General features: G+C 34.5%; 1 protein-coding gene across 1 annotated transcript in view; it reads right to left on the reverse strand.

The window, feature by feature from the left end:
* LOC147064666 (uncharacterized) overlaps positions 1-26366 on the reverse strand; it is a 50669-nt gene extending 24303 nt beyond the window's left edge. Inside the window, exons 1-11 of the mRNA XM_085957686.1 lie at positions 26323-26366; positions 23196-24187; positions 22857-23063; positions 14044-14116; positions 13278-13318; positions 11975-12169; positions 10362-11163; positions 9598-9769; positions 8159-8328; positions 6364-6482; positions 852-1077 (exon numbers count right to left, since the gene is read on the reverse strand). Coding sequence (XP_085813812.1) covers positions 852-1077; positions 6364-6482; positions 8159-8328; positions 9598-9769; positions 10362-11163; positions 11975-12169; positions 13278-13318; positions 14044-14116; positions 22857-23063; positions 23196-24187; positions 26323-26366 — 3041 coding nt within the window. The remainder of the gene's footprint in view (positions 1-851; positions 1078-6363; positions 6483-8158; positions 8329-9597; positions 9770-10361; positions 11164-11974; positions 12170-13277; positions 13319-14043; positions 14117-22856; positions 23064-23195; positions 24188-26322) is intronic.
* Positions 26367-27165: the final 799 nt, after the last annotated feature.

The following is a 27165-nucleotide window of genomic DNA, read 5'->3' on the forward strand; positions in this document are numbered from 1 at the left end:
ACTGATAATGTTCTTTTAAAGGTTCAAAATGTGCTACGGGATGGGAGCATCAGTCTAATTACCAAGAAAAACGATTTTACACACCTTTTCCGTTCTTTCAGCGTACTGTGACAGCACATAACGTGATGATAATGTGTTTGACGCATAAAGTGCATATGGGCAAAGCGGTGAGTACATATCCGTTTGACACAAATATCAATTTAGTTTCTGAGTGATAAGGCTGGTTCGAGTAAATCTGGTTTAAGCAAATGTGATCTCAATAAAGCAAAGAAGCCAAAGTCGAAAAATCTAAATGACGAAAAAAATTAAAACGGATATGCACTTACCTTGCCCAGGTTGGGTAGACTATATAGGTATAAGCTGATTTTGAAGACATTAATTAATATAGCTACCTAATGGCTCACACAAGCCACGAATTATGCGTATTGTATAAAGACTGTGACAAATGAAGTGATGATTTGAACCATTTGCCAGGAGGGTTCGGATAAAGTGAGTAATATACGTTGTTTTAGTTTATGTTTACTGATGAAATTACACTGTTATATTTTTTTATCTTAGAAGGCTTTGCGTGGTCTTCCCTACCAAAAGGAGTATAAAAGATTTTTAGTCCTCCAAATGACCGTGATGAGGCGCTGGGAAAAATATAAAAATCACACATTATGGATTGCATTCCTTAGCCACCTTAGTGGATGGGTGAAAGCAATTAATAACTGAGGTGTAGTTGTATTTTTATAACTAGATTAAACAATTTTAGATGTGAGATTAATTAATAATTAGACCTTCGGCGTACACCGAAGTACCTACATATATTATATGAAAAATGGTTAACACACAAAAACATCGGTACAAACCTTGGATCCTTGGGTGCCTTGTCGTGGGGCGGTAGATGCTGCGGAGGCGGCATTGAGTAGCAGGCGCCGGGCGAATAACCGCTGGGCGCGGGCGGCGGGGGATAAGCAGCCGAGGGGTAGGCGGCGCCCCCGCACTGGGCATACTGGGCGTAGGGCGCGTACCCGTTGCCAGCGTACTCCGCTTGGGCCATGCCGTATCCGGGATGCGGACTGACGGCGGCGTAGCCTGAGAAAAAACAACACGGGTAATGTACTATTTTGATACGCACTTGATGGATGTACTGCTTTTCCAATCATGTGAAATTTCATCTTGGCCATGATGAAAAAAGTGTAATAAATTATTAGGGTTTTTTTATCATGTTCGATCGTAAGTGAATCATATGGGTCTGTACAAGTCGAAGGTAGTTTTAACAGATTTTTGTTTTACGAGAAATGGATGTTAGCCACTTTTTCTCAACCTATTAGGTCCATACCTACTGCATGACTCCAAACCAGTGATGCCGAAGGTAGTTTTAACAGATTTTTGTTTTACGAGAAATGGATGTTAGCCACTTTTTCTCAACCTATTAGGTCCATACCTACTGCATGACTCCAAACCAGTGATGCCAACCGTACTATAATTATAGTACAATACTATAATTTTGATTTCGCGAAAAATGTAAAATACTATAATTTTACGCCAAATATACCGAAATACTATAATTTTACAGGATTCAAGACGAAAAATGTTCCTGTACTATATATTTTTCAGGAATACTACATTTTTTACGCATTTGTACTATAATCAGCATAGAAAAATATGGCAACACTGCTCCAAACACACAAATAATATGTGTATTTGCTACCCCCGAGATCCACGACATTATAATCCTGACGCGTAAAATAGCGCAAGTACACCGAATTAACGTAATGAATAATGATGTTGTCAATGATGCGTGGTCTCCAAAATCTCGACGAAAGATGAAATCGTCATAAGAAATTTTACAACGTTATTTTGTAACAGATGTTCATGACACTGTACCTATTCTTTCGCTACTTTATGTTTTTGCATTTTGATATTTCGGTACTGTAGCCGGATTCATTCTCAAAGGTGACGGGTAAGACGGTAATATAAAAATCATCTTGTACGATTGAGAATGGATTTTTCATGATAATGTTTTTTTATTCGTTGCTTTACGACTAAACTTCGATCGCTGCCAGACGAATTAATAGTGAAAGATGAATTTATTCGGTCATTCAAGAAAATGTCGCTTTTCTGATGCCGGAGAAATGAAATGATACATAACACGTGGCCGTGTAGCTTTTTGGCATGAAAAAGGCAAAAAGCAGCGCGAATAAGGGGGGGTTCAGAGAATGCCCCCAGGAAAACTCTTACAGGATAAATCAAATATGCGAATATTCCATTATTAGCGCGGGAAAAGCCCGAGGCTGAGGGGGAAGGGGGGTATATTAACCCCTTACCCCGCAGACTTGGCGATGTTTTAATTTAACACATCGCGAACGCTTTCCCCCAGGATCGCGAAGTATTGATAATTTACAGCGACCTTATATGTGAGGGGCATTTTTAAAATTATTTTTTTACGTTTTGTTTTGCATAACAAAACGATCAATCCAGAACAAAGGGCAAAGGGCTCCGAGAGGCTTGGATCACAACACAAGCCACCTATTTGAGGGACGACCGCACAACTAGGCGCACAATTAGGTAGGTATATGTATACCTATGCGAATGCGCAAAGGGTTAAATTGTGAATTTTTGTGAAACATGAAGCAAAAAAAATATGTCAATATTTGAGACATGTCGGAGAGCAACACGGGTGGGGAGGGGGTTGTGCAATATTTAACGTCAGGAAAATACCCACAAAGAGTAAACCAATATATCGTGGGGTTGGTGCTAAAAATTTTAGGTATTTTAAGATAATGGTGAATTATGTGTATTCACGTAAATATTTATGTCTAAATATATTTTGACCTGATCCGATCACGGGAAGGAAATTTTTCATGTACCTAAGCATATTATTTATACAAGTTTGTAATTGATGGTTTTTCAATATGCGGCCACTTTAGAATATCTGAACAGCAAAAGGTTTGTAAAACCAATTACGGTATTCTTACATATTATGAATTGTATGATGGTGTTAATATACAGAGGGTCATCGTTATCCGAGGGCTATCCGAGGGACCGAAAAAAATACCTCTTGAAGCGAATCCGATTTAAATGGGGACCATAACTACTTCGTAAATGTGTTTAATCGGGACACGTTTAGAAAAGAAAAACGCGCGAACAAGACAGAAATTGCGTAGGAGTGTGGGATTGAAAGATTGAAAGCGACAGTGACGACTGTGAGCTATTGCATTGGCGTTTTTATAGTTTTTTGCGTTTTCCTGCAAATTCATTCATCATTCTAATTGAAAAATCTGATAATATGACTGATTTTATAGAAGATCACAAACTTTAAAATAGCATAAACATATTTTTGAGACTTACAAACTTTTGGCAGTAACCCCATATAATTATTATGCGTGTATGTCAGAAAATAATGCTGTGATACTATTAGCAATTGTGTGTTAAAAAATACACATGCACTAATTAATAGCTAAATTTTCTTTCTATAACAATATATTTTGTCACTGTAAACGCGTCGATTTGTGTTTTTAGTTCTCGCGAATTGGGTCAGTGTATAATGCAAACGAAATAATAAATTAGCATCCCGCATGTCAAAGAGTACGGTAAACAAACAATAATGATTCTGACACAACAACGCAAATGCAAATATTATTTATTACTAAGCGTGTAGTGTGTAGAATAAATGAACACATTTTAGTGACATACATAAATAATATTATTATTTATTATCTTTTTCACGTCAATGGTAGTGATTTCATTAAAAAAATTACATCCAAAATACCAAATTCACAGAGGTATGACATATTTTGTGTCTCCTGCTTTATTAAAAATAGATTCACTATTATACAAAAAACTAGTCCAAAAACAGTAATTACTAGTGTTGTATGAATGTAATTAAGGATGTATTAAATTTAGTTTTGTTCATTTAACATTTAAAAGTTGTTATTTAAAAATGCTCTGTTTCAATTTGATATTTCAAGCAATTAAACAGATATATTATTATTTATAATACCCATCCACATTGCAACAGGTAAATATTAATTTTAACATACTAATCAGAGAGCACTAATGAGAAATGACTATATTATAATAGGTATTATATAAAACTAAATATTAATGTATTTCCAAATGACTTGTTTCTAAATTGTGTATATAATTTTACCGCGTTACATGACCTGTTTAATACTATCCAACCAAAGTTAATAGAAATATCACGATTTACAGTTTATAACACATTATTGAAATGCATGCATGATGATAATAATATCAAAATATGTTATGTTATGCAGCATTCAAGCATACTTGCATTTATTTTTGATTATTGAAATACGAATCAATGATTGATCATAATATGTCACTGGAATGACATTAACTGCCGAATTGTGCTAATTTTCTGAGATGTATTACTTAAAAAAACGAAATTGGTAGGAGTATGGTAGGTACTTAAAGATCAGTTGACAGTATCTCTCTGAGCGGACGAAATTGGTAATGATTGTGTTTAAATTTTATTATAAAGGTTAAGTACCTATGTACCTACTGCATATTTTGTTATTACTTACCAGAGCACTAATCATTTTAGTTATAAATAATTTTTGTATAAATCACGAAAATACATTTTAAACTTTTATAAAAAGAATGTTAAAAATTCATTGTTTTATATTATTTGTTTTCGGTTTTCATTTTTTTTGTCGATTTCGTGCTATCTACATAATATTATGTTATAATATTATGTAGATAGGTAGTTAAGTGGATATAAGCAAGTAAAACTTTTCTAAGTATGAATACAATGATTTTTTCTACCGTTTAGTTTAATAAAAATGAAAAAGAAAAACCATTGCGCATAGTAGGTATACGATGTGTATTATTGTTACACCTATAATATGTGGACCGTTGTAAATTGGCCGATAGATTAATACTGAATGGTAGTATGTATATAATAGGTACCGCCTATGCCGCGTTTTTTTAAAATGGAATAGAAAAAAGCAACACATTAAAAAACAATGGCGAAAGGAGACGTGCCGCCTACCATCCGTTCTCCGCGGACGCAGGATTTATGAAATAATAAGTCGGCAACGGAAAAAGCGGCAACATGCGGAAGCCGCGCGCGGGAAACCGGACGGCAAGCTTGTTCTTTTTTCGAAAACCGAGCGGACATTTTTATCGGGGTGGCAGTGGCGCGCGGTGAAAAATCGAAAGCGCGCCCGGAATTCCGTTCGAAATGTGTGCTTGCAATTTATTCATCATGCCGCATACTTCGGACAATGTTAAAATTTGACGGAGCAAAATCATAAAGTCCACATGGGAAAATTAAAATAAGAATAATCCGTAACACACAATTTACGGATTTTTTGTGTTTAACAAAAAATATAGGAATGAAATTGCGTTTTTAATAAGTAAATTAATATCGTTATTATAAATATTGCTAATTTATCGTTTGTAGAGTTGTTGGTAAAGAATTACAATATTTGAAGGTGGATAAGATTCTGAATTAATGGTACACAACACGCGGTCCTCCGTGTAATTTATTGCTGCCTATTGATCAAATAATATTCGTAATAATTATTATCTATCCTAGGTTTTCAAGGAAACATGGTAAAATGATTTCATTTATGGATAAATTATAACTTTTATAAGTATGTTGTTTGGATGCATTTATAAAATCATTGCTCATGCAATGATCGGAGATTTTAATGGGATGGTATTCACGAAAGCACATTCATTATCACAAAAATAAAAAATATGTGACTTTTCACTTTTACAGAAAATCAAAATTTTTCTTATCGTCAAGGAAATTCTATTCATGTGAATCAGCGATCTCGTTATCGCAGACACTAAGTTTTATCGTTCTACCGTAACCTAAGTATGTAGGTACCGAATGCTGAGCGGAGAGTGACCGGTGCAAATATTTGGTATACGCTTACGCATTTAATTCACAATAATATATTATCTAGATCGGTATATAACTTCAAAAATCTTAGGTCACTTAAGTTATTCCAATAGGATTTTAAATTCGTTTGAAAAATGACGCTTTCAGACATTAGAGAATAAATTTTCATATAACCATAGTTTGCATGCAAATGATATGTAGGTATTTGTTTGTTTTTTTAATATTCTATGAAATAAATAGATAGCAGAATAATGCATTTTGAATTTGAAATGACTACATATAAAAAAAGAAACATAAAACAGAAAAATACCCCTTTCGCGTTTAATATATTGTTATTCCGATTTTCTATTAAAATCTCCAATACCTAGCAAAATATATGGAAATTTATGAAAACAAATGTTCACGAGATTAGTGAATTTTATGTGGCACTAGAGATGATTTTGCTTTAGCTAAACTATAAAAAACGGAAAGATAGCGTAACAGTGGTGATGGTAACTCACCAGCAGGGTCTCTGTGATATGCGTCCAGGTAAGGGTGTGATCCTCCGCTGTCAGGGGTGGACTCGCGGCTATACGCGGCGACCGCCCCCGGGAAACCTCTCGCCCTGCACCACGCATCACTGCGTTAGTCAAATCAAATAAACACAATTAAACAATCAACCTACTCAGGTCGCCCACTATCCGTTTTGACTTCCCTAAACATGTGAGTTCGTGGAAATCTAAAGGATAACGAGAATCGAAATACATGAAACACATAACATTGAAATTAATAATAATTTTGATAAAATTATACGGAGTATCTCGGGTATGTCATGCAGCACGAAAGGTGACTGTAAACAGCGCTCGAAATGGAAAATTTTACGAACCGGAGCGCTCGATAATTTTACGTAAATATTTATATTATGTGCTTGTTTATACACATGTAAATACACAGTTATTTAATTTTATGTTTATTTTAGAAAAATAAATGTGTTAGATTTTTGTTTCATGGCCTGTTTAGCTCAGACGGTCAAATTAAGTTTACCAGGAGACGGAGAGATAATTTTTGATGGATTTTATGAACCGGAACGGCGCTCCAGTGCGTTCCGATCCATTTCGAGCGCTGACCGTAAATAAATTATATAAGGGGAAAATACTGGTAAGAGTGTAAGAAAAAATCATGTTTATAGTAATTTGAAAGCGTTTTGTAATATTGTATACAATGTTTAGGAATCGAAAAGTAAAAATTAATATTGTCTCATACTGGGATAATGGGGGGCTTAGAATTAAAGGTAATAGTGACATAATTATACGTGTAAATAAAAAAAGTTAGGAGAATTTTACACACCATCACACATCAATATATACTGCTTGAAAATAATTTAGTGGAGGTAACTGCTTTCTACGAAAAGTTATAAACATTTTATGATTGTGTCTTGTATACGATGTTATTATTTTAATAATAACAATTTAATATTTTAAATATAAAAACTCACTACATAAAAAATATTATTTTTCTTGATATATGTATAGTATTATTGGAAAACCATACTTCATTTACAGAACGTTCAAAACAGTTATGTGGAATTTATAATCATATTATATTAAAGTCGATTTACACGAAATGGTTCCTTTTGCACATGGATCGCTATAATTTTTAATAATATTTTTTAATAAATTAAAAAAATATATTCATGTATCATAATATATTCTTTTTAACAATATAACGGGCCTAGAGGCCCAATGACCGTAGTGTAGTTTAACAGTAGTGTATTTAGTTATATAAGTGAAACAATCACAAGCACCCAGGATTTGAGAAAATAACATAAATATATTGTGTCTTCGCCGAGATTCGAACCCGGAGCTCTCGGGTGAAAGACCAGCGCATTACGCACTGCACCACGAGAGCCAATCATCAACTCTTTAATTATACTGGAATCTATTCGCAGTTTTAATAATAACTTCCGAAATATAAATAAAGAAAAACTTTTATTACACAATGTGGAATTAAAGAGTAAACACCTTTATATTATTATGTAAAACGTATCAGAAATACCAGTATCTTCAGAAAAGAGTTTTCTAATTTTGTGTGAAAGCTTTTGTCCTTGATAGCATTGTCATCCATTTTATTTTATTGTCCTATCTAAGATAAGATGTTTCTTCAAATTGTGATTAAAGAATTGTTGATAAATTATTTATTACCCAGTATTACAGAAATCTATACATACTCTGATCGGTAATTTATTGAAACCTAGTTAAATATTAATGCTTATTTAATTAATGCTTATGATTGAATGAGTTTCAGATTTAGACTAACCCGTACCCGTGCGAGAGCCTGGATACACTAAGGTCGAGGGTCTGGCCTTGCGGCGAGGGAACCTGAGGACTTGCTGCTAAATGTGAATGGGAGTGGGGACTGGCGCCACCGCCACCGCCTGGTGAGCCTCGCGTTCTGGGCCCTCCGTATTGAGGTGATGCGTAGGCGCCCTGTAAAAAAAATCATTAAATAAACATCGATTTCCTTCAAAATCACGTTAAATTTTACTAGATATGCAGTTTATTATCAAATTTATCAGAAATATATGTATATAAGTAAAATGACTAGGACTGGATTCCAATGTGTTAAAAAACTTATGAAGCATATCATTTTTATCTCTAGAGTTTTGGGAGATGTGAATATTTCGCCATTTTTAATCATCATCTCTAATAAGCACCTTCAATTATTATTCAACAAAACTATTTATCATGACAACCGGAGAAGATTGAGATTTTATGAATATATTTAGACCAGGCATACCCAATTTCAAGTAGGCTGTGATCTACAATATAATATTAAAATTGTCAGTGTTCTGTGACACTGTCCTGTTGTCATTCTCCAATTTGAACAAACGTATAATATTTGGCTGAAGACACTTAGGCGTTACAAAGTAAACAACAATTTTTGACTTCCATCATTATAAAGAAATAGGTACCCTCAATTTTCCATTCGTCGTGAAAATGATAATCACGATGAGAGGCCATGGGTTTCGCTTGATAGAGAACGGGCCGGATTGCACATCCTTGCATGGCCACCAAGACGTTGAACACGTTTTCTGGGGTTGCCCGCTTATGAATTCTGAACGAGCGGATCTGTTTGCTAGGGTCCGTTCACACGCGGGTACAATGTGCCACGCAGACTTGATATCAACCGAATCCCACTTTGAGGTCTTTGAGAGATTTGCAGCGTTGTATGGAGAGCAGATTAATCGGGTTGATCCCGATTTCTCCGTAGAGTTATCGAATTAAAATTTTGAAATTCAGTAAGCGGATACAGAGGTCATTTAATGTCACCGAGACTAGCTGAGCTTGTCCAATACTTTCATTTTCTCTCTAAATTCTTTCTTTCAGCACCACGGTGCATGGTTGTTACATCAGTCCCGTGCGGCTCCGTATCGGGATAGCAGAGTGAACAATTAAAATCTTTTCTATCAGAAACCTTTTAATTGTCATGGAAAGCGGCCCTGCCTCAGCTTAAGATGCGAAGATTCATATTTTCTTTTTCTATCATTTCTGCGATAGATCGTGAATAGTGCAATATAATTAAGTTTATATATATTAAATAATTATGTAGTTAATTTGAAAATGGATGTCATGTAAACTTATTAAGGTAATAAAAAGGAATTGGCGATCGACAAAAATCCATCTTTTGATCGACCTGTTGATCGCGATCGACGCGTTGGATATGCCTGAAAATTGTGGATTCTGAAAAAATAATACCTGTGGGCTAGTATTCGAGGTAGACAGGTCCATGACGGGTCCTTCCCTCGGAGAAGGTGAACCGCCTTTCATCTGCGCTTGTGCTTGGGCCGCAGCAATTTTCACTGACAGGTTGATGGCAGAAAATCCTGGAGGGACTGCGCCACTTGACGGGTCATAGTGGTACATTGGCCTATGGGAAATAAAACAACAATACTAATTTAAAATGTGTAAAGGCATCAACGAATTTGGACTATAAATAAAAAGAGCCTTTATGTAATTTCTAATACTCTTATGACATTAATTTGAAATATTACAGTAGTTGCTATTCTGATTTTATTATTCTGCCATTTTATGTTAATTGCGATTACTTACACGAGTTTTATAGTTATAAATAGTTTTATACACATTTTACAGGATTTTTTAAACTAAATATTAATGCCGTAGTGTAGTATTATTAGCTGCTTTCTACTCATCATGACAGATTGTCTATTCATATGCCATGCAAATTAGCAAATAAATGTTACAACAGTAATATGAAGTTCTCTGCATCTGTCACTTGTAACGTAACCAGTGAACCGGAGGTTTTTTGTTGCTTAAATTTTATATCTTTATAGAAAAAGGGTTTTTCCGATAATAGCATATTACCTAATAAAATATAAATTTATTCATTTACTTAGATCGTCGTTGAGACTTTGTTGAGAGTAAGAAACTGTTTTAAAACGTTATCCGAGTAGTGAGTTTTAATTAGGTTTATAATTAAATTGAAAAAAATGCATAATCACCTAGGGTAAATGGGTCCGGTGCTCTGTTCGCCTTCCGAATGGTCAGCTTTCAGAAGCGGCGCAGGCGGTAGAGGGTGGTGATCTTGATATCTCTCAGAATCGTCCAGAGGAGTCATATAAGAGGGATAGGCTGATCGCTGCTGCAGTCCGCATGACCCTCCACTCCCCCCTCCGCTAGGTTCATACCTATCAAAGGCCCCTACACTACTTTCGTAAGGTCTATGCGTGTCGTATGCAGTCCGACCACCCATTTCTGTCGAATAACTAACAACTGGTCTAGCAAGGCCACCGAGCTCATTCATCTGAGCGTATGACCGCACGTAGGCGTCTTCTGCCGGTGGTGGCGGAGGCGGAGGAGGTGGATGATCGTAAGGAGATCGTTGAGGGTCGGGCGGGCCATAACCTTGAGGAGGCGGCGCCTGTTGCGATGGTATCCCTCTGGCCGTCATAGTCTCCATACTTGAAACTGACGACGAATTTGAGTCTTGGTTTAAATACGCGTCGTACGATGTCCTGGGATGCGAAGGAGGTGTCGATCTACAAGATCTTGTCTCGTGTTCTGTCTTTATGACGAGAAGTTCTTGTTTTGAAGATTCTGGTTTTGGTCCTCTAGGGCTACCGCGTTCTGGGGTTCGCGGTCTCTTTATGGAGTGCGTCGAAGGTTTGCCGGTTCCGTAGAAGGAGTCGGTGTAGTCGTGTTGAGAGGAGGATGAGGTCGGCAGGGGAGGGTAGCGAGGGGCGGGCTGCTGGTCGCGACCCGCACTCAGCCTCGTCGGACTAAAGTCTGACTGCCCGCTGGAAACTGAAGAAATAAACGCAATATGCGATTTATCAATGATTCCAATCCATTCAAGAGTAATTATTTAACGATAAAAAGTACAAAATGATTTATGAAACTGAATAAAAATGAAATGTTAAATATTTTAAACCTTCGTGTGATACAAGGCCAACTATATTCAGGCCATGTCACTGAATTGCGAATTATGATGGTAGTGCCAGTTATTAATTATCTCCGATATTCAATGCGGTAACCTGTTTGCAATAAATTACAAATTTCAATTGAATATTTCGTTATAATTATTACAATTTATTTCAAAATACAACAATCGTCATTAAAGTGTGTCTTAAGGGGTATTTGTACCTAGATATATTATGGCACATTAAAATAAGTATTATTTACTTTTAAATAGTAAACCAAAGAAAAACAGAACTATGTTCATTCTTCTGGACACCTACTCAACGATCTGTACTTATTTTCTTGTATGTAATCAATTTTGTAAATCTAGCCAGGTAGATATTACGTTTGTCTAATCATTACATTTATAGTGAATTAGGTACCATGTATTGAACATGTTTGCATATTAAATATTCTTAAACTAACATTTTAGTAATCAACGCATGAGATATAATTTAATATTCATTTTTAATTATGCCTTTGAATGTTGTTTTGAGTGAAATGAAAGCAATATAACAAGCGACATATTTTGATGAATGAATGAAATAAAAATAATAATTCAACTAAAATTCTAGTCAGCCGATTGATGATTTAACTGAGAGTGAAATGAAAGTGCACGGAGGAGATTCAGAAGGATAGGGACCGGTGTGGGGTTTACCTGGCGCCGAATGTGGAGGCGATCGAGCCCTGATGAGAGCCGCGTGCTGCCGCTGATCTCTTGCTGCTGCTTTCCTCGCCGCGGCGGTGGGGCACCCAGACAGGCTGCGATGAGTGCTCCTGTTGGAGCTGACGTGTCCTCGTCCGTTGCAACCCTCAGTCGGACACTTCAGGATCGTCTCATGCATCGCCAGGACTGTGACGAAGGCGGGAAAAGGCGCGCGAACGCACACACACACATGAGCCACGTCAGACATTTTTGAGTATAATCAACGGAGAATCGGATCAAGCGGCGCTCCCACAACGGGCAGGTAAAGTAAAATATCAATTTAACTCTTCATATAGGTAAGTAGTTTTTAAAACATTTTGACTACTTTTGATTATATTAATACAATTTATCAGTACTTAGTTAATTTGAACAATCGTGGTTTCAGAACGACATCAAATTGATTAAGAATTATCCCAAACATTCTGGTTAATAGCATCATAGATTAAATTATGAAACATTCGATGTTTGATGGTCGAAATTGATAGCGGCATTGCAAACAGTATTTTTTCCGACTTTTTAAAAAAATATATGGAAATATTTTGTTCATATTTCCAGGGTTTCCATTGTATGAGTTCAACAATCACAATATATCTAATATTCACGATCAAACGGCACTCGAAACAAATATTCAAACGCAAACAATAACAAAAGGAAAAGAATCGAATAATAAAAACAGAAAAATAATAATAAAAAAACCAATATCAACACAGCGGGTAGAGAGTTGTTCAATACAACCAAATAACTAAAACAGGACCAAAAAACAGAAGTAAAAACAAACTTTACCGATATTCCTTTCCTTGAAAGACTAGACTCGTGACGGGTTCGTATAAAAGACATAAAGAAAATAAAATAATACTTCGAAAATATAAAATAAATGAATTTATTGCTCCGCGATTACCTGCGCCGCTCGAGAGTTGGTTATACTCAATGGTCTTCAATGGCAGGATCCAGAATTGCTGGGGGGTTGGTTTCTGCAGGTCAGGGAAAGAAATCAAATAACAAAATAATAATAAAAAAATAACAATAAAATATCTAAAGGATAGTTATAATACCAGACTACGGTTTAAATAAATAATAATAATGTGTAAGGAAATGAAAATAAAGCCTAGAGATACGATGCAAAGAATGTAACATGACTGCTCTCTATCCCGCCAAGGAAAACAAAACTACGTCTCGATTAACAAAATAATATTTTTGTACAAAAAAAGCAATGCGATGATTTTCTATTTGACGGAGTGCAAAATTATATACTCACTTTCAGGAGTGACCTTGTCCTTCCGTGGGCAGCCGGACAAGCTGGAAAATAAATACAAAAACGTGTAGATAATATTATTACATGGGTAACATTGTCTACAAAACAGTGTTTAACAATTAAAAATATGTACCTAAAAGACAGGCAAATAATATAAATGAATTTGGGTTCCTAGATCTATATATTTGTATGCAAGTAATTTCAGGTAAGCAAGAGCTATTATATCGAGTATTGACTTTCCCCCGCCTGAACTCAAGGTGGATTTAATTCATGAACTACACAATTAAGGCTCGGTTCAAACACGCTGGATTCAGCGCGGATGCAAACCGCGTTCTATATCCGCTAGTCGACCGCAAAAAAATGGATACGCGCGGAATCCGAAAGCTAGTACAAATTGACTCCGCGCGGTCCAATTCGCCGTGTCTAAACTGAGCCTTATAGTATCCTTGAGTAGATACAGTAATAAATTATACAGTATTCAATATAAGTCGCTAAGTGGGTAAGTTTTTGCGATTGAAACTGACATGCAATACTAGATTTTTTAAAAATATAGCTGAGAGATGGAGAGAATTGTTTTTCTTTTTTTATGAAAATGCATATTATTGTAACAGACAAGATAGCTTAAGTATTTATTGCATTTGTATAAATCTGTAAATGAGAGTAAGCCAAAATATTCTGAAATATTCGTAAAAAATTCATGTGAGTAATTCAACGGCAATATTGTTATATTAATTATCAATAATATGTGTGTTAAAATTATATATTTTACCTCCTGTGGTGTGAGTAAAGACCGGTGACATGACCCTGTCCATTGCAGCCGGGTGTTGGACACTTGTTGCCTTCTGAAAATCAAAATTGAAACAAAACAATATGTAAATGTCAGTTAAACCATGGAATAAAAGTAATTAAAAAAGCAGTGTAGGTATAGGCACTTTATCAAAAAAAGGCATTAAGTATGCAATCCTTTATCAAACAATCGTTCTTCGTTTAAAAACAATCGGAAAATGATGTCATACTCAAGAAATGAAAATATAAATAATATTAAATTCTACGGGTTTATTTTTCATGTTTATATTTCATTTATATTTTCAAATGGAATTCTACCAAGTAAATGCTAACTCAATTAATGATGGCATACTCGTTTAACATTCTAATGATCACACATATTCGTAGACATAATATTAGAGACCTAGGTAGGTACCATGCAGTTCCCTCATGGGTTAATGTCATCTAATTTTTAAAATGCTGATTTTAATACAATGTTGTGAAAAATATAGAGTTTTCAAAAATTTATGTTACACAGAATATTTTTCGTTGTGAATCCTTCAAAATTAAAGAAATTTTGGGTTATTTGGTCGAAAATTATAGTAAGTAGTATAATATACCTACTATCATACATTTTTCGCAGAATCATTCGGTTGACTACACTGACGTGATATTGAAAAGATGTCCATAAGTGATAGATCTACGAGCGTTTTCATCACGAAAATCGGCCATTTTGAAACTCGTTTGAGACTAGCAATGCACAGACTACGCATGCACTGTGATGCGTTCATCTAGCGAAAAAATGAAAGTAAAAACATGTACGAATGTAGACAGGGCTGTTAGGATGTATTGATTAATAGTAATGTCACATTAGTGTTTTTCTTGTAATGTTGACTGTCTACTTGTATACTATGATTTTTGGTTCCTCACCGTTTATCTGTATCATTGCATAGTAGGTATATACACGCCTGTAGATGTAGAATTATTCTTGCAAATAAGAAAAATATTTGCAGGGAGACCCAGAAAGATATTTAGATTTTATGTCCAAACTAAATTTACGTAAAAATAATCGCGTGCCATGAAAACACAATATATTTTTATGTAGGCTAGACAAAGATTTAAGCTAAACCGCTGTTGTTTTCAGTTTATGCAAATACTTTCAAAAACTCTTGATTAGTTTTATTTGTGTTCGTATATTGATTCAAAATAATCATTCATACCACTGAAGTTTTAGTATTAGGTGATAACTAAACGCTAATAATATTTTCTGTCGTACACGTAATCGGAATATTTAGTAATTGTACTCGATTAGCGAGGGAGGGAGGGCGTAGATAATATTGTAGTGAATGTTCGAAAAGAATAATTTTAATCGCATCAAAAAGTTGGTATGTAAACCGATTCAATTTCGCTGTCAATGTGATTACTTATGTCAGGACAATAATAGAGATTTATAAAATATGGCTACATAAACAATACATAATATTATAACTGTCAGTAAAAGTGTTTCTGACTATCGCGGTTGACAAAAATTTGACAGGATAAGAAAATAACGCAAATTGCAGGCAGAAAAAACACTAGATTTTCTCAAAATTAAATAAATATCGAAAGCCCGATATTTTCAAAATTCAATCTTATTTCGAACATTGTTTTTACGAGTACATATGTACAATTATTTCATTAGTAACAAAACCATAATTAGACTAAAAAAAGAAACTTGGTCATCGCTGAATATCTTAATATGTTATATTTTTATGTTATTATTAAATTATACGGCAAAAACAGTCAGCATGTCGATTTCACGTGAACATGGCGTGGTATTAGATCGTTTTTATGAGAAAGGTTTATCTACGTGCGGTATCAAAAATGCTAGGACAAACGCCGTTTGTTTAAGGTATGCGGTCGCCTCCGCTGACAGGTTTGGGTGCCCCATGCAATGCACAGTATGCTGTGTAATAAACCTCCACTGGCTCTTAAAAGTATCGCAATGTTACCTACTAACATTTAAAAAATCTTTCATTGATTTTCTTCCAGATTATGAGAAATAAGATATTGTTTCACGAAGCGACTGCCTCACATGTTTCATGGAAATATCATCATTTTGCGATGCGTATTTCGTTGCTCTAGATACAATATCATATAATTTGAATTGTTGCTATTCCTATACATTTTGTATACTTACATACAAATAGTTTTAGTCTGTGAGCAGAATCCAAAGCAGAAAGCGTATTAGCTATTCTAAGGTGGATACTTTTCGTAACGTTGTTATGTATGTTTTATGCCTAGCTAAATTGACTGGATGATGTAGTCAGGTACATAAATGAAATGAGATCCTTAAATAGGATACTGTCACAGAATGTATTCTTTCATCCCCAGAGAGTGTCTGTATAAATAATTCAGAAGCGTCCGCCCCCGGCCATCGCGCGCCACCCGCCCAAGCGCAGGTGGGCGTCTAGCGGAGGGCCAGCACATAAAAAGAGCATAAAAACTTCGCAAACGGAGCAGCACACGTTACACACGGCCAGGATTGACATTTGATCTGCGCAAGAACGAAAGAAACACACCCACCCCGCGCGGCCAACAGTTGCGGTTTCTTTTTCCGTACAAAAAAGAAGCGAGTGGATTTTTCTTCCGGCGGCGCCCACCCCGGCGCGGCTGATAGGCGGGCGAGACGCGAGGGCGGGGTCGCGCCGCCGCCTAGCGGACTCTGGCCTGCTTCTTTTTGCTCCGTTTCTTTTGCCCCCCTCCGCGCGCCCCGGGAAACTCTGAAACGGTCACCCCGCCCGCGGCCCGCGACAGCGCCGACGGAAAACGATAGCGACTGTGGAAAATGGGTTAAGCTGGGAATGAAACTCGGTTTGATATTGTTGACCGTCAATTCTTGCATAAACTCAGCTATCGATTTTACCAAAAATTTCGCTTTGGTATTAATAGAAACAAGACGCGAAAATGTATGGTGACAGATATAAAACGCAATTTAAAAATTATATTATCTGTGATTGTGTCGAGTTTTATCAGATAGTGCTGGATTCAAATCGAAGTAAATTCAGGACTCTAAAAAATGAATTGAAATAGTTTAAAAATCAACAAAATGGTATTGAAATAAGAAATTGGTGCGTTTTCCAAAATCTTTTAGGATAGTTACATATAGGAGATAATGCGCGATCTTGGGTTAATTAACGCTTTTACTCAAAGTATATTATTGTAACTAGAAGAGATGGTTTCGTTAATGTGTTACAAAATTTTATTTTGTTTTATGCAGGGATAGCTAGAGGGCAGCATAGAAGTGCGTAGCCTCCTTAAGTGGCTCAGCGTCCAAAGCATCGATGATCTGATAGACTGGCCCAGGATAGGGGGGGGGGGGTTTATGTTCTGAAATTTGGTCATCAAAATTCGATAAAAGATGGCACAAAGAAAAGACATTTATTATAATCAACATCGTTAGCCTGAATCATTCCGATGCTGGATGAATGTCTTTCTGAGTTGATTCCATTCATCTATGTTATTATCCTGTGTATTGTATTGTTAGGTCCACAAAACTTAACTATCTTGTCGATTCTGAAGTGACCTATAGGTATAATTATCGAACGTTTTTAACATCTTAGTGACGAGACATCTCCAGCAATTGTCTCTCGTTCGAGCTACATCCAAGTAATATTAAGTCTATTGGTTTTTTGTACAAATATTTAGTATCATCGTCATCTCACATAATAACGAGTTATAAACTTATAAAATAAAATAAAATATCTGTAACTATTAAACAATCACCCCAGAGAGTACACATCAGTTAGGTATACACATAATATGCGTATAAAAGTACGATAATATTAAATACACTATAAGAAATATATTTAAGAAAACTCTCATTTTACAGTCAAATTTATTATAATTATTACAATAATTTTCAATAAGATTTGTTTTACTTACGACTGAATAATACTTTTCAAATCGTCCAAACTAAAATTTGTCGTATAAGAAAATAAATGTTAGTATTGTTAATACCTTCATTTTAAAATTACGAAAAATGATTGGCAATATTGACAGTATTTGAAATAAAGTCTTTGAGGCATTGTTATTTAAAAAAATCTGTATGTTAGTGATTACGGACTTACACATTGACTGCTGACTAGACAACTGCATTTTAATTACCACATTTAAATGGCATGCTAATTATATCGAATGGCCACGTCAATCGTTACACGCTGAGCGCGTCTTGAGCGTCCAAAGTATTAATTGGAAAAGCTGATTGCGATGAATGTGGGTTCACATTCCATTCGGTCCAATTTTTTTGGATTCTGGATTTATGAAAACGTATATTTCTAAAATATGTCTGATACAATAGCAAACGAAGACACACTGTAAAAAAATATGAAATTGTAGCGTATAGATATTTAATTAATTCTTTAAATCGTATACGGGTAACAAGTTATTAGCCACTCTATTAAAACTGATTTGATATCGCATTACTTTCCTGCAATATTTTCCCAGAGACTCTTTGCAAAGTCTGGAGCGCAATAAACTCAAACAGAAAATAATATAAACGTCTGTGATGATATTCGAGGCATATTTACTCCGTTAAAACTACAAAATTGCATTCGTGAATGTAAGCATGTCTAACTAATCAACGCATATGAAATTCTTAATTGAATCTGTCTGCTTTCGTATTATTTTCTTGCAGATATACTATTTGTCTTTCACAAAGGATTCGTTTTACTTCGGCCGTGTATTTGAGTCTAGTACTTACTTATATTATTATAGTTGCGAGAATAAATTTAATGCGCGCGCGTTATACTTCCGCTAGACGTTTCCTAGACAGGGGTTTCCCGTGGGCGATGATTTAAGTGAAACATTAATTTTAAATTAGATAATGGAAGTCACTGCCATGTCAAAGTTATCGCAGTCGTAAACCGTAGACAAAATTTTCTGCCAGAAAATATAGCATACATAGTACCTACATAGGTACGAATTTTAAGACGAGCATTTATTTTGTTTCTATGTGAGAAGGTGTTTACAATCAGAGTGCTTGTAGAGATTTAAAAAATGGCATAATAAGCTAGGATTTTTTTTAGTAGAGAAGATGTCATATAATAATATTATACTCGTATAATACCCAATCATCATAAGACTATGGTCACTTTTACTTGTAGGGATGTTGATGAAAAAAAATATATATATCTACACCTACTATTTGCTACATATATACTTAGGCTTTGTGAAAGGTATGATGTATGATAATCTAATCATATATATATATAAACGTGCACGATAATTATTACTAGCCGTAAAAGTATTCGTAAAAAGTACAGGTAGTAAAATTTACCACACCATTGCGCAATGGATATATTTATTACATTATATTAATTTAATATGTATGGGAATGCTTCACATCTACATGAAATGCACACCACTGCGTAATCATACCATATTTATTTTATAATCATATTTTCATAATTATAAAGAGCATCGCATACACAAACTTTTGTAAACATTTTTAATAATACCTAACATAATATAAACAGACTGTCACGCAGGTTGTGGTTTATATGTCAATTTAAAATACATAAATTATTTATAAACGCGGATCTGATCTACCAAAGAAACTAAACTATTATACTAGAAAAGTAATTAGTTTTTTTTTTACAGCGATTCTAAAATGTTTGAATTGGTAACTACAAAAAAGAATAATTTATGCGCTGGTATCATTGATGTTAATGCCTGGCGTTGATGTCTTACTTTTTTTTTTTTTTTTTTTTTAAATCTAAATAATGATGGGTTTATCTATAAAAAAGACACTGGTAAATAAATTTCATAGCAAAATTGTGAAATTTACTACAGATGAATCTGTACAGCAAAATGTTTTACATGAAATTTATATTTTAGTTTCGTTTTGTCATTTTCTTTCACACAAGGTTTTTCTTAAAATTATTTTATTCAGTATTTGTTCTATATGTATTTTATAGTAGGTATAAGAAGAAATAACATGTAGCTATTTTTAATAAAAAAAAAAATAGTTTTCATTATAAATCAGATGTTTATATAAATTTCCATAATATAAAACATCCTATTAAATTTGACGTGTCCTGTATAAATAAACGCTAATGAGTATATTTACTGGAAAAAATATAACTCAATACTTCGTCACGGACTTGAAAATGTGGGGAGACGAAAGCCTCTTATTGACATTTCGACGTCTCCGCCACAGGGGAGACACATCCTTTGCTGGTAGCCGTAAAACTTGCCGGTTCTAGTTAAAAGACTTCAAAAGGTAAACTAAAAGCTCTGCGGGACGTAATTAGACGACGTGCCCGACGAATTATGTACACACCAGTTTGCTTTTTACTAAAACTTGTATCTACTCGCCTGCTTGTATTTCAAAAAGTCCAAATAGATCTCGTGGACTGTCTAATATCTACAGCTCGAGAGTAAGTGAAAATGTAAGAATCTGTCGGAACACTGTAGGAAAAAGTGATTAAGTAGGTAGGTAGGTACCTAATTATTAATGACCCCTCTCTTCTCTCTGCGTCGCGATTTAAAATATATATTTTTTTAATATCAATGTTTCATGGACAAAATTCAATGTTTTCAATAATGAAATAATTTAAACGTACATACTACCTACCTATTTCGAAAAACTAAAGTTTCAAAATTAACAATGTGCAGTGACTGCAAAAGCTTACAAATAGAATAAAATTGTCTACAACTTCATTTTTTTGTGGTAGAGTACAATAAACAAATTATTTTCACGTGACTTTAAATGTTAATTTAAAAGCTCGGTATTCTATTCTTACTATGGTTATTATCGACTTACCTTATATAAATTTGCAAATTATTTATACATTACAATGATTGTTTACAACTTTACATTTTTTTACCCCTGTTATACTTAACATGACGTACCTCTGAGGTGGTTCACAATTTTTAAATATTTTTCAAGTGTTACTACAACTCCAATATGTTGGGAATCAGTGTATTGTATATACTAACTACTAGTAAAGTTACAATATCGATGAACATTGTCTTCATAAAAAATATTTTTCTACATACTAGTATTAATAGCATGATACTCGTATTATGCTATCAAAGAGTAAGTTTAAAATAAGAACTATGTAAGTTTTAGGTACATGGAAGTCTGATTGGTTAAATAGTTTATGTTTATGTGTAGAGCAGGGGAGGGCAAACTGCGGCCCGCCGGGTATTTTTTTGCGGTCCGCCATCATTAATTGTACTTCTGATTACGAATAACTTTTTTATATTTAAAACATTGACAATAGATTTGAATTTGAAGAATTTGCTGTTTCGTAAATGTATTAGCTCAGTATGTCTTCCTTGCGTCTCGTCTCACACTATGTAATGACTATTTTCTACGATGAACATCGATTTCAATAGATATTGATAGTGTACCGACAGAGCTACAACTTGAGATTATTGATCTACAGTGTGACACTGATTTAAGAGAATTGCATCGTCGTGAAGAAATCTCCAAATTTTACAATGCCCTTAATTCAGACAAATTCGACCGACTTAAACATTATTGCAAGAAAAATGTTCGTTATTTTTGGATCAACCTATATATGTGAACAAACATTTTCGATCATGAACCTCAATAAAAATTATTTACGATCAAATATCTCCGATGCCAATTTACAAGGAGTTTTGAGAATATCAACTACAAAATTATCACCTGAATTTAAAAAAAATGTTCAAAAATGCACAACAGTTTCATTCTTAATAAATAGTGTATATCTAAAAATGGTATTTTACTTGCGGCCCGCCGCTAATTTTGAATTCTTGAATTTGGCCCTCCATCCAAAAAGTTTGCCCCCCCCCTAGTGTAGAGGCATCTATTAGAGTAATGTGATATATTCAAAAACAAAACATAATGTCGACAATCTTTTTCCCCAAACTGATATCAGTGAATCTCTTTTAAATATTGCTTTAGAAGTAACAACCACGATATTGCAATATGGCGATTATTAGGATCGCAATTATCTATTATCCAATATTACTAGTTTCCAAAAGTGAACATTTGATAACTGCGGTAGGATTCGCATACACACATTTCATTTTACTATTCTTAACTTTGTGGGTATGATGGGTGACAGTGTTGCCAATTATCATATACAAAAATATGCCAGTCGGGATTAAAAAAAATGCTTGATTTTACAACAAAATTTACAAAAAAATTAAAAACAAAATACAAATTGACGAGAAATTAGTATTTCGAAACAATAAGTCAAAATAATTTTCACAAGATGATTTGAAAAAAAAATGTTTCAGATCGAACAGAAAAGTCATAAGTACAACAAAAACTAATGCAGATACGAAGTTTGGTAAAGAAGAAACTTAAATATTGCATGTTACATTAAGTTTATTGATAAAATGTAGTATTTAGAAAAGTTCAGCACGTTAATCTTCGAGATTTTGGTTTTTCATGGAAAATTATGAAGCTGTTTGTGGTATCAAAAACGGTAATAGTAAAAGGTAAAGGTTCAAAAAAATTTAATCTAGAGTAGAAAGAAAAACGCTAGTCTGACAACGCTGATTGGTATAACCTAGGTTATTGCTTTGCACTAAGAATATTATATTTTTACGACTGTTTATTTGATATTATAGTATGAATATTTTAATATTTTGTCAGTTGTATACATGTCATGTATACAAATATGCCGAAAGGTGAAGCCAAACAATCGCAAAACCGACCTTAATGAAAAAAGTAGAACAACTATTATATTAAAAAAAAGAATATTATTCAATGTAGTTTGTTGAATAATCACGAGATAAGTCAGACCTAGAATATTATTTGAGATGAATAGATCTCACCTCTACTGAGACTGGCAGGGGAGAGTGCGGGGGTAGGTCTGCAGTCGCTAACAGCGGCAACACTTGGAGCTCCTCTTGCGGCTTCCTGTAACGCCGTCGCCGCCCGAGATCCAATTCCCGCTGGCTGGAGAACAGTGTACTGCTTCCCAGCTGCTATCGCTCCAGAATTTCCACTTACGCCACTACCAGCAGCTTCAGAGTTTCCAACTGCTTCACCATTTAAAGACTTAACCGGGGAACATTGTTTGCTTTCAAGCATTAAAGCTGAACTATGGTGGGGTGCTGGTCCTCCATCTGGATAGGCAACATATGTGGCTTCAGCAGGATAGGGGCCGAGACCTGCAGCCCCACCAGTTCTTCCTTGCTTTCCTGATTCTGATGGTGGTCTAAAAGCGGATTGCGAAGAAAAAGGATGCGTTGCAGCTCGATATGCACTATATAAAGATTGTCTTGGATTACTTCCACCAGAATCTCTTTTGTCTTCTGACTTTTTTCTTTGTTTGCTACCACCTTCAGATTTTTCATCATCTTCTCTGTCATCGCTCGGTTCAGACATATCTATTTCGAGATCATTTGAAGAGTCATCAACTAATTCATCAAAATCAGGAGGTTCATAACGAGAAGAATATTTATCTCGAGGTTTTGGAGAATCACTTCTATCTTTTGAAGAATCTCCATCTTTGTCTATTCGTCTATTCTGCTTATTCGTCGATTTGCTATCTAGTTTGGAAGAATTTTTATTTTTAGCTTCGGCTTGTTGATCTCTGAGAGTTATGACATCTTTCAGACTACACGAAGCATCTACGCTACCCGAAGACGAAGCCATGGATGCCGAAGATGGTGACATTTTAACGCTAGACTTTTTATCCTCGAAAAGATTCTCAAAAGCTGGAGAGTCTTCCGGTTCTGGGCGGGTGTAAAGTGAACCTCGTTGCTCGTGAGGCCAACTTCCTGAAAGACTTTTTAATGCTGCTTGAGTTTCTCTAATAAGAACTTCATCGTCTTCCGGTTCCGGTTGTCGATCTAAGTTCTTAGGCTTTCTTGATGGACTCAGTACTCCGGAGACGTTGGCGGGAATGACTCTTTTCTTTTGCGGTAGCGGTGCAGATGTTGGGGGCTCCACTTCATCTTCATCGGCAGGTCTTCGGCGACGTTTCGCTCCTGGGACGTCACTTCCCGCGCCTATTAATTCACCGCCTTCTTCGTCTCCTCCACCCCGCCCCCTCCCGGCTCCCATTATCTTCACTTTGTTATCTAATTCATTGGCAGAATCGAGTTTCCGCTTTTTCAATTGCATTAAATTCGTTTGAGCTGAGGGGATCGAACTGGACCTAGAACAAAAGCAACATTTTTTGTTTTAGTGTACAGACCGTACTCATATTATTATAATATACGCGGGAGCAATATATAATGAGACTTATTAATTTAATGTTTACTGCAAGTATATTTTTATAAGTTTAATGCAACTAGCTCTCCACTAATGTGAAGTTAGTAAGAAATGTAAGATTTGTCAAAAGTCGCTCCACATATCTTTCGAGCTAAGCCGCACGTAGGCTGAGGCAAAAAATGTTGCTTTGTTTGATCAAACGTACGGATTATCCCAAAAAATACTGTTGATGACTTCGAAATCAGGCCGAGGGCGTAGCAGTAGCGAGGTATGGCGTCATTTCGGCTACGAAAACTAAAAATTACCTACCTTTCGTGACTACATCAGTTTATAAAAAAATACAAGATAATTATATGAAAAAGTGACAACCGCAATGACACTGTTCATTGTCCACGATTATTAAAAATGTATAAACAAAATCTTAATTTGCATTGCTTGGTATATAATAAGAATTAAACATTGACAAAACATTAAAATTAAATGTAATAATAAATTTATTAAGTCCATGAGAATTAAAAGGACTATAAGGACCCAAATATATAATACGTATCTAAGAATAAATATGCGATTATAAAATCTAAATCACTATTTTCAACCTAAAAAAAGCATTTTTTTCAAAATAGTACATTTTTCTTATGCCATAAAAAATATTAATATTATCTCTGTTTTTAGCGTTTGAAGGAGTTTACAAAAAAATTAATCGAAATATTACATTTTAGTGCCTTGCTATGTACCTTTTATACACAGACGTTCTTATAAATTCTTATTCGTTCGTTCGTTCTTATTAATTCTTAAAAACCCAATCTTAATAATAAAATACTTATAATATTTTAAATTAAAAATTAGCATGGTTGAATCTCTTTTCACGCATAAAGTGATGTGAAAAGATCTTCGAAATATTTTTTACACTTATATTTATTACTTGTACTCTTTTAATCCTCAGTACCTCAATTAGCAATTATTTCATTATACAAATATTGAGAAATTAAAAAAGTCTACCTGTATTATGTATTGTGAGATTGTCATGCTTGTGCATAAATAAATTTAAAAAGTACATTTTTATTAATTAATTATTACAAAATGGTTATACCGAACGCGTACGAGCATAAACACAAATACTTTTAGAACACACCACAGGTTAATTTTTTAACTTGAAACTTTTAAACGGATACAAAAAAACTTCCGATGTTCAATGGGATTGTGGACATTGGGAAAGCGTACCTCAATATTGTTGATGTGCTTTAAAACAAATCGACTGGAAAACTTTTTATTAAATGCATTACAACGCGAATATACGCGGCGGAAAACTTTTTTTACTAACGCAAATAAAAAAAAACTCGACTCAGACTCATTGAAAACGGTTCGAATGTCATTTACCGGCATTCTCTTGTTTTCGCCGATGGCGAAATTCGAAAATAGAACTAAAAGAGAACAAAAAGAGAACAATCTACATCACGTCATATTATTTGATCACGGAAAAATGCAATGTCTATGAAAGTTTGACATACGAAATTATTTATGAAATATAACATAATTTACGACTAAAAATGACTAGATATTTTTTATATGTATTGCAACAAAAGTTTGTCAACAACAAAGAAAGTTAAATAGGATAAAACATATTCGATAACAACTTGCTAATAAAGAGTTCGTGTCATTATAAACTTACCTACCATCTCATAAGAAATAAGGTTCAATATTTTCGAAAAATAAGGTTTGAGAGAAGAGCACCAAGCGAGACAACGCGATAAAACAGGTGCGATATAAATACTGTCGGTAACTGTAAAGAATATACTCATTATCCACTTGTAATTACTATACTAATATAAAATATTGTAGAATGTATATTTTTAATCAAGTCCCACACCATAACATGTTTGCTCCCATATAGGGCAGTACCGAAACTTGTAAGAATAGTTTTAATTAAATATTTTACATAATACCCATGCGTTATTTGTAGCGATTGTTTTTGTGTAGGTATTATTATAATCCATTGTTATTTATATTTTTGTAAGACACTATAAGTAATAGGGATTTAGCGGCTCTCGTAATCTAATGCGTAAGGCACTGGTTTCTCACCCAAGGGTTCCGGATTCGATTTGATTGGTGAAGTCACAATACATATTATAATAACTGTGATTATTTCAATAGTGTAATTATTGGTACCCTCGTGGTCTGTTTTAGCGAGAGAAAAAAATCCTAGTCCGAGGAGGTTAAACATTTACCAAGTTATTGGCTCAAACGATGGCGAATGCCCAATAATACTAGTACTAAATAACGCAATATAATACCAAAATACTAATATTAAAATTTATATGAATCTTGTACATTACGTCTTTCGGCATCTTCACAATTTATATAGGTAAAATTAAATATAAGTAAATGAAATTTCCTTCAGGTATCAGACAATATCAGTGGCGAAAACTATCTAACTATCTAAACTAAATGATTATAAGAAACGAAAAAATAAAATAAATGTTATTAGAAAGTATCTAATGAATTTATTACAATATTGTAATATATACCTACCTCGAAAATGTTAGAATAAACTGAATATATTCAATAGTTATCATCCTTATTTTTGCAAAGTTCAGAGCTAGTTATTTTCATAACTTACGATTCACGATAAACTGGCGATGATCTACGATACTTCTTCAACTTAAATAAACATAATATCTGGATGAGTTCACACGGCGCTACAAATTAACCAACAATACTTGTCTCTGACCATGACAAAGAAAATATTCAATTTCCCAGTTGTCATGGAGATAATAAATGTTGGTATTATTCTTGCACTCATTGTCACACTATTGTATCTACTACTGTACAAAGAGTTTACTACATGAATGTAAGGGAAAAGTACGCCTCAGTTTAAAGTAAGGGTATTCACAATATATTCTCTTTTTCTCACTTCTGCAGCAG

This window comes from Rhyacophila brunnea, unplaced genomic scaffold (assembly GCF_057557595.1).
Source record: "Rhyacophila brunnea isolate RB1 unplaced genomic scaffold, BYU_Rbru_1.0 scaffold_7, whole genome shotgun sequence".
NCBI lineage: Eukaryota > Metazoa > Arthropoda > Insecta > Trichoptera > Rhyacophilidae > Rhyacophila > Rhyacophila brunnea.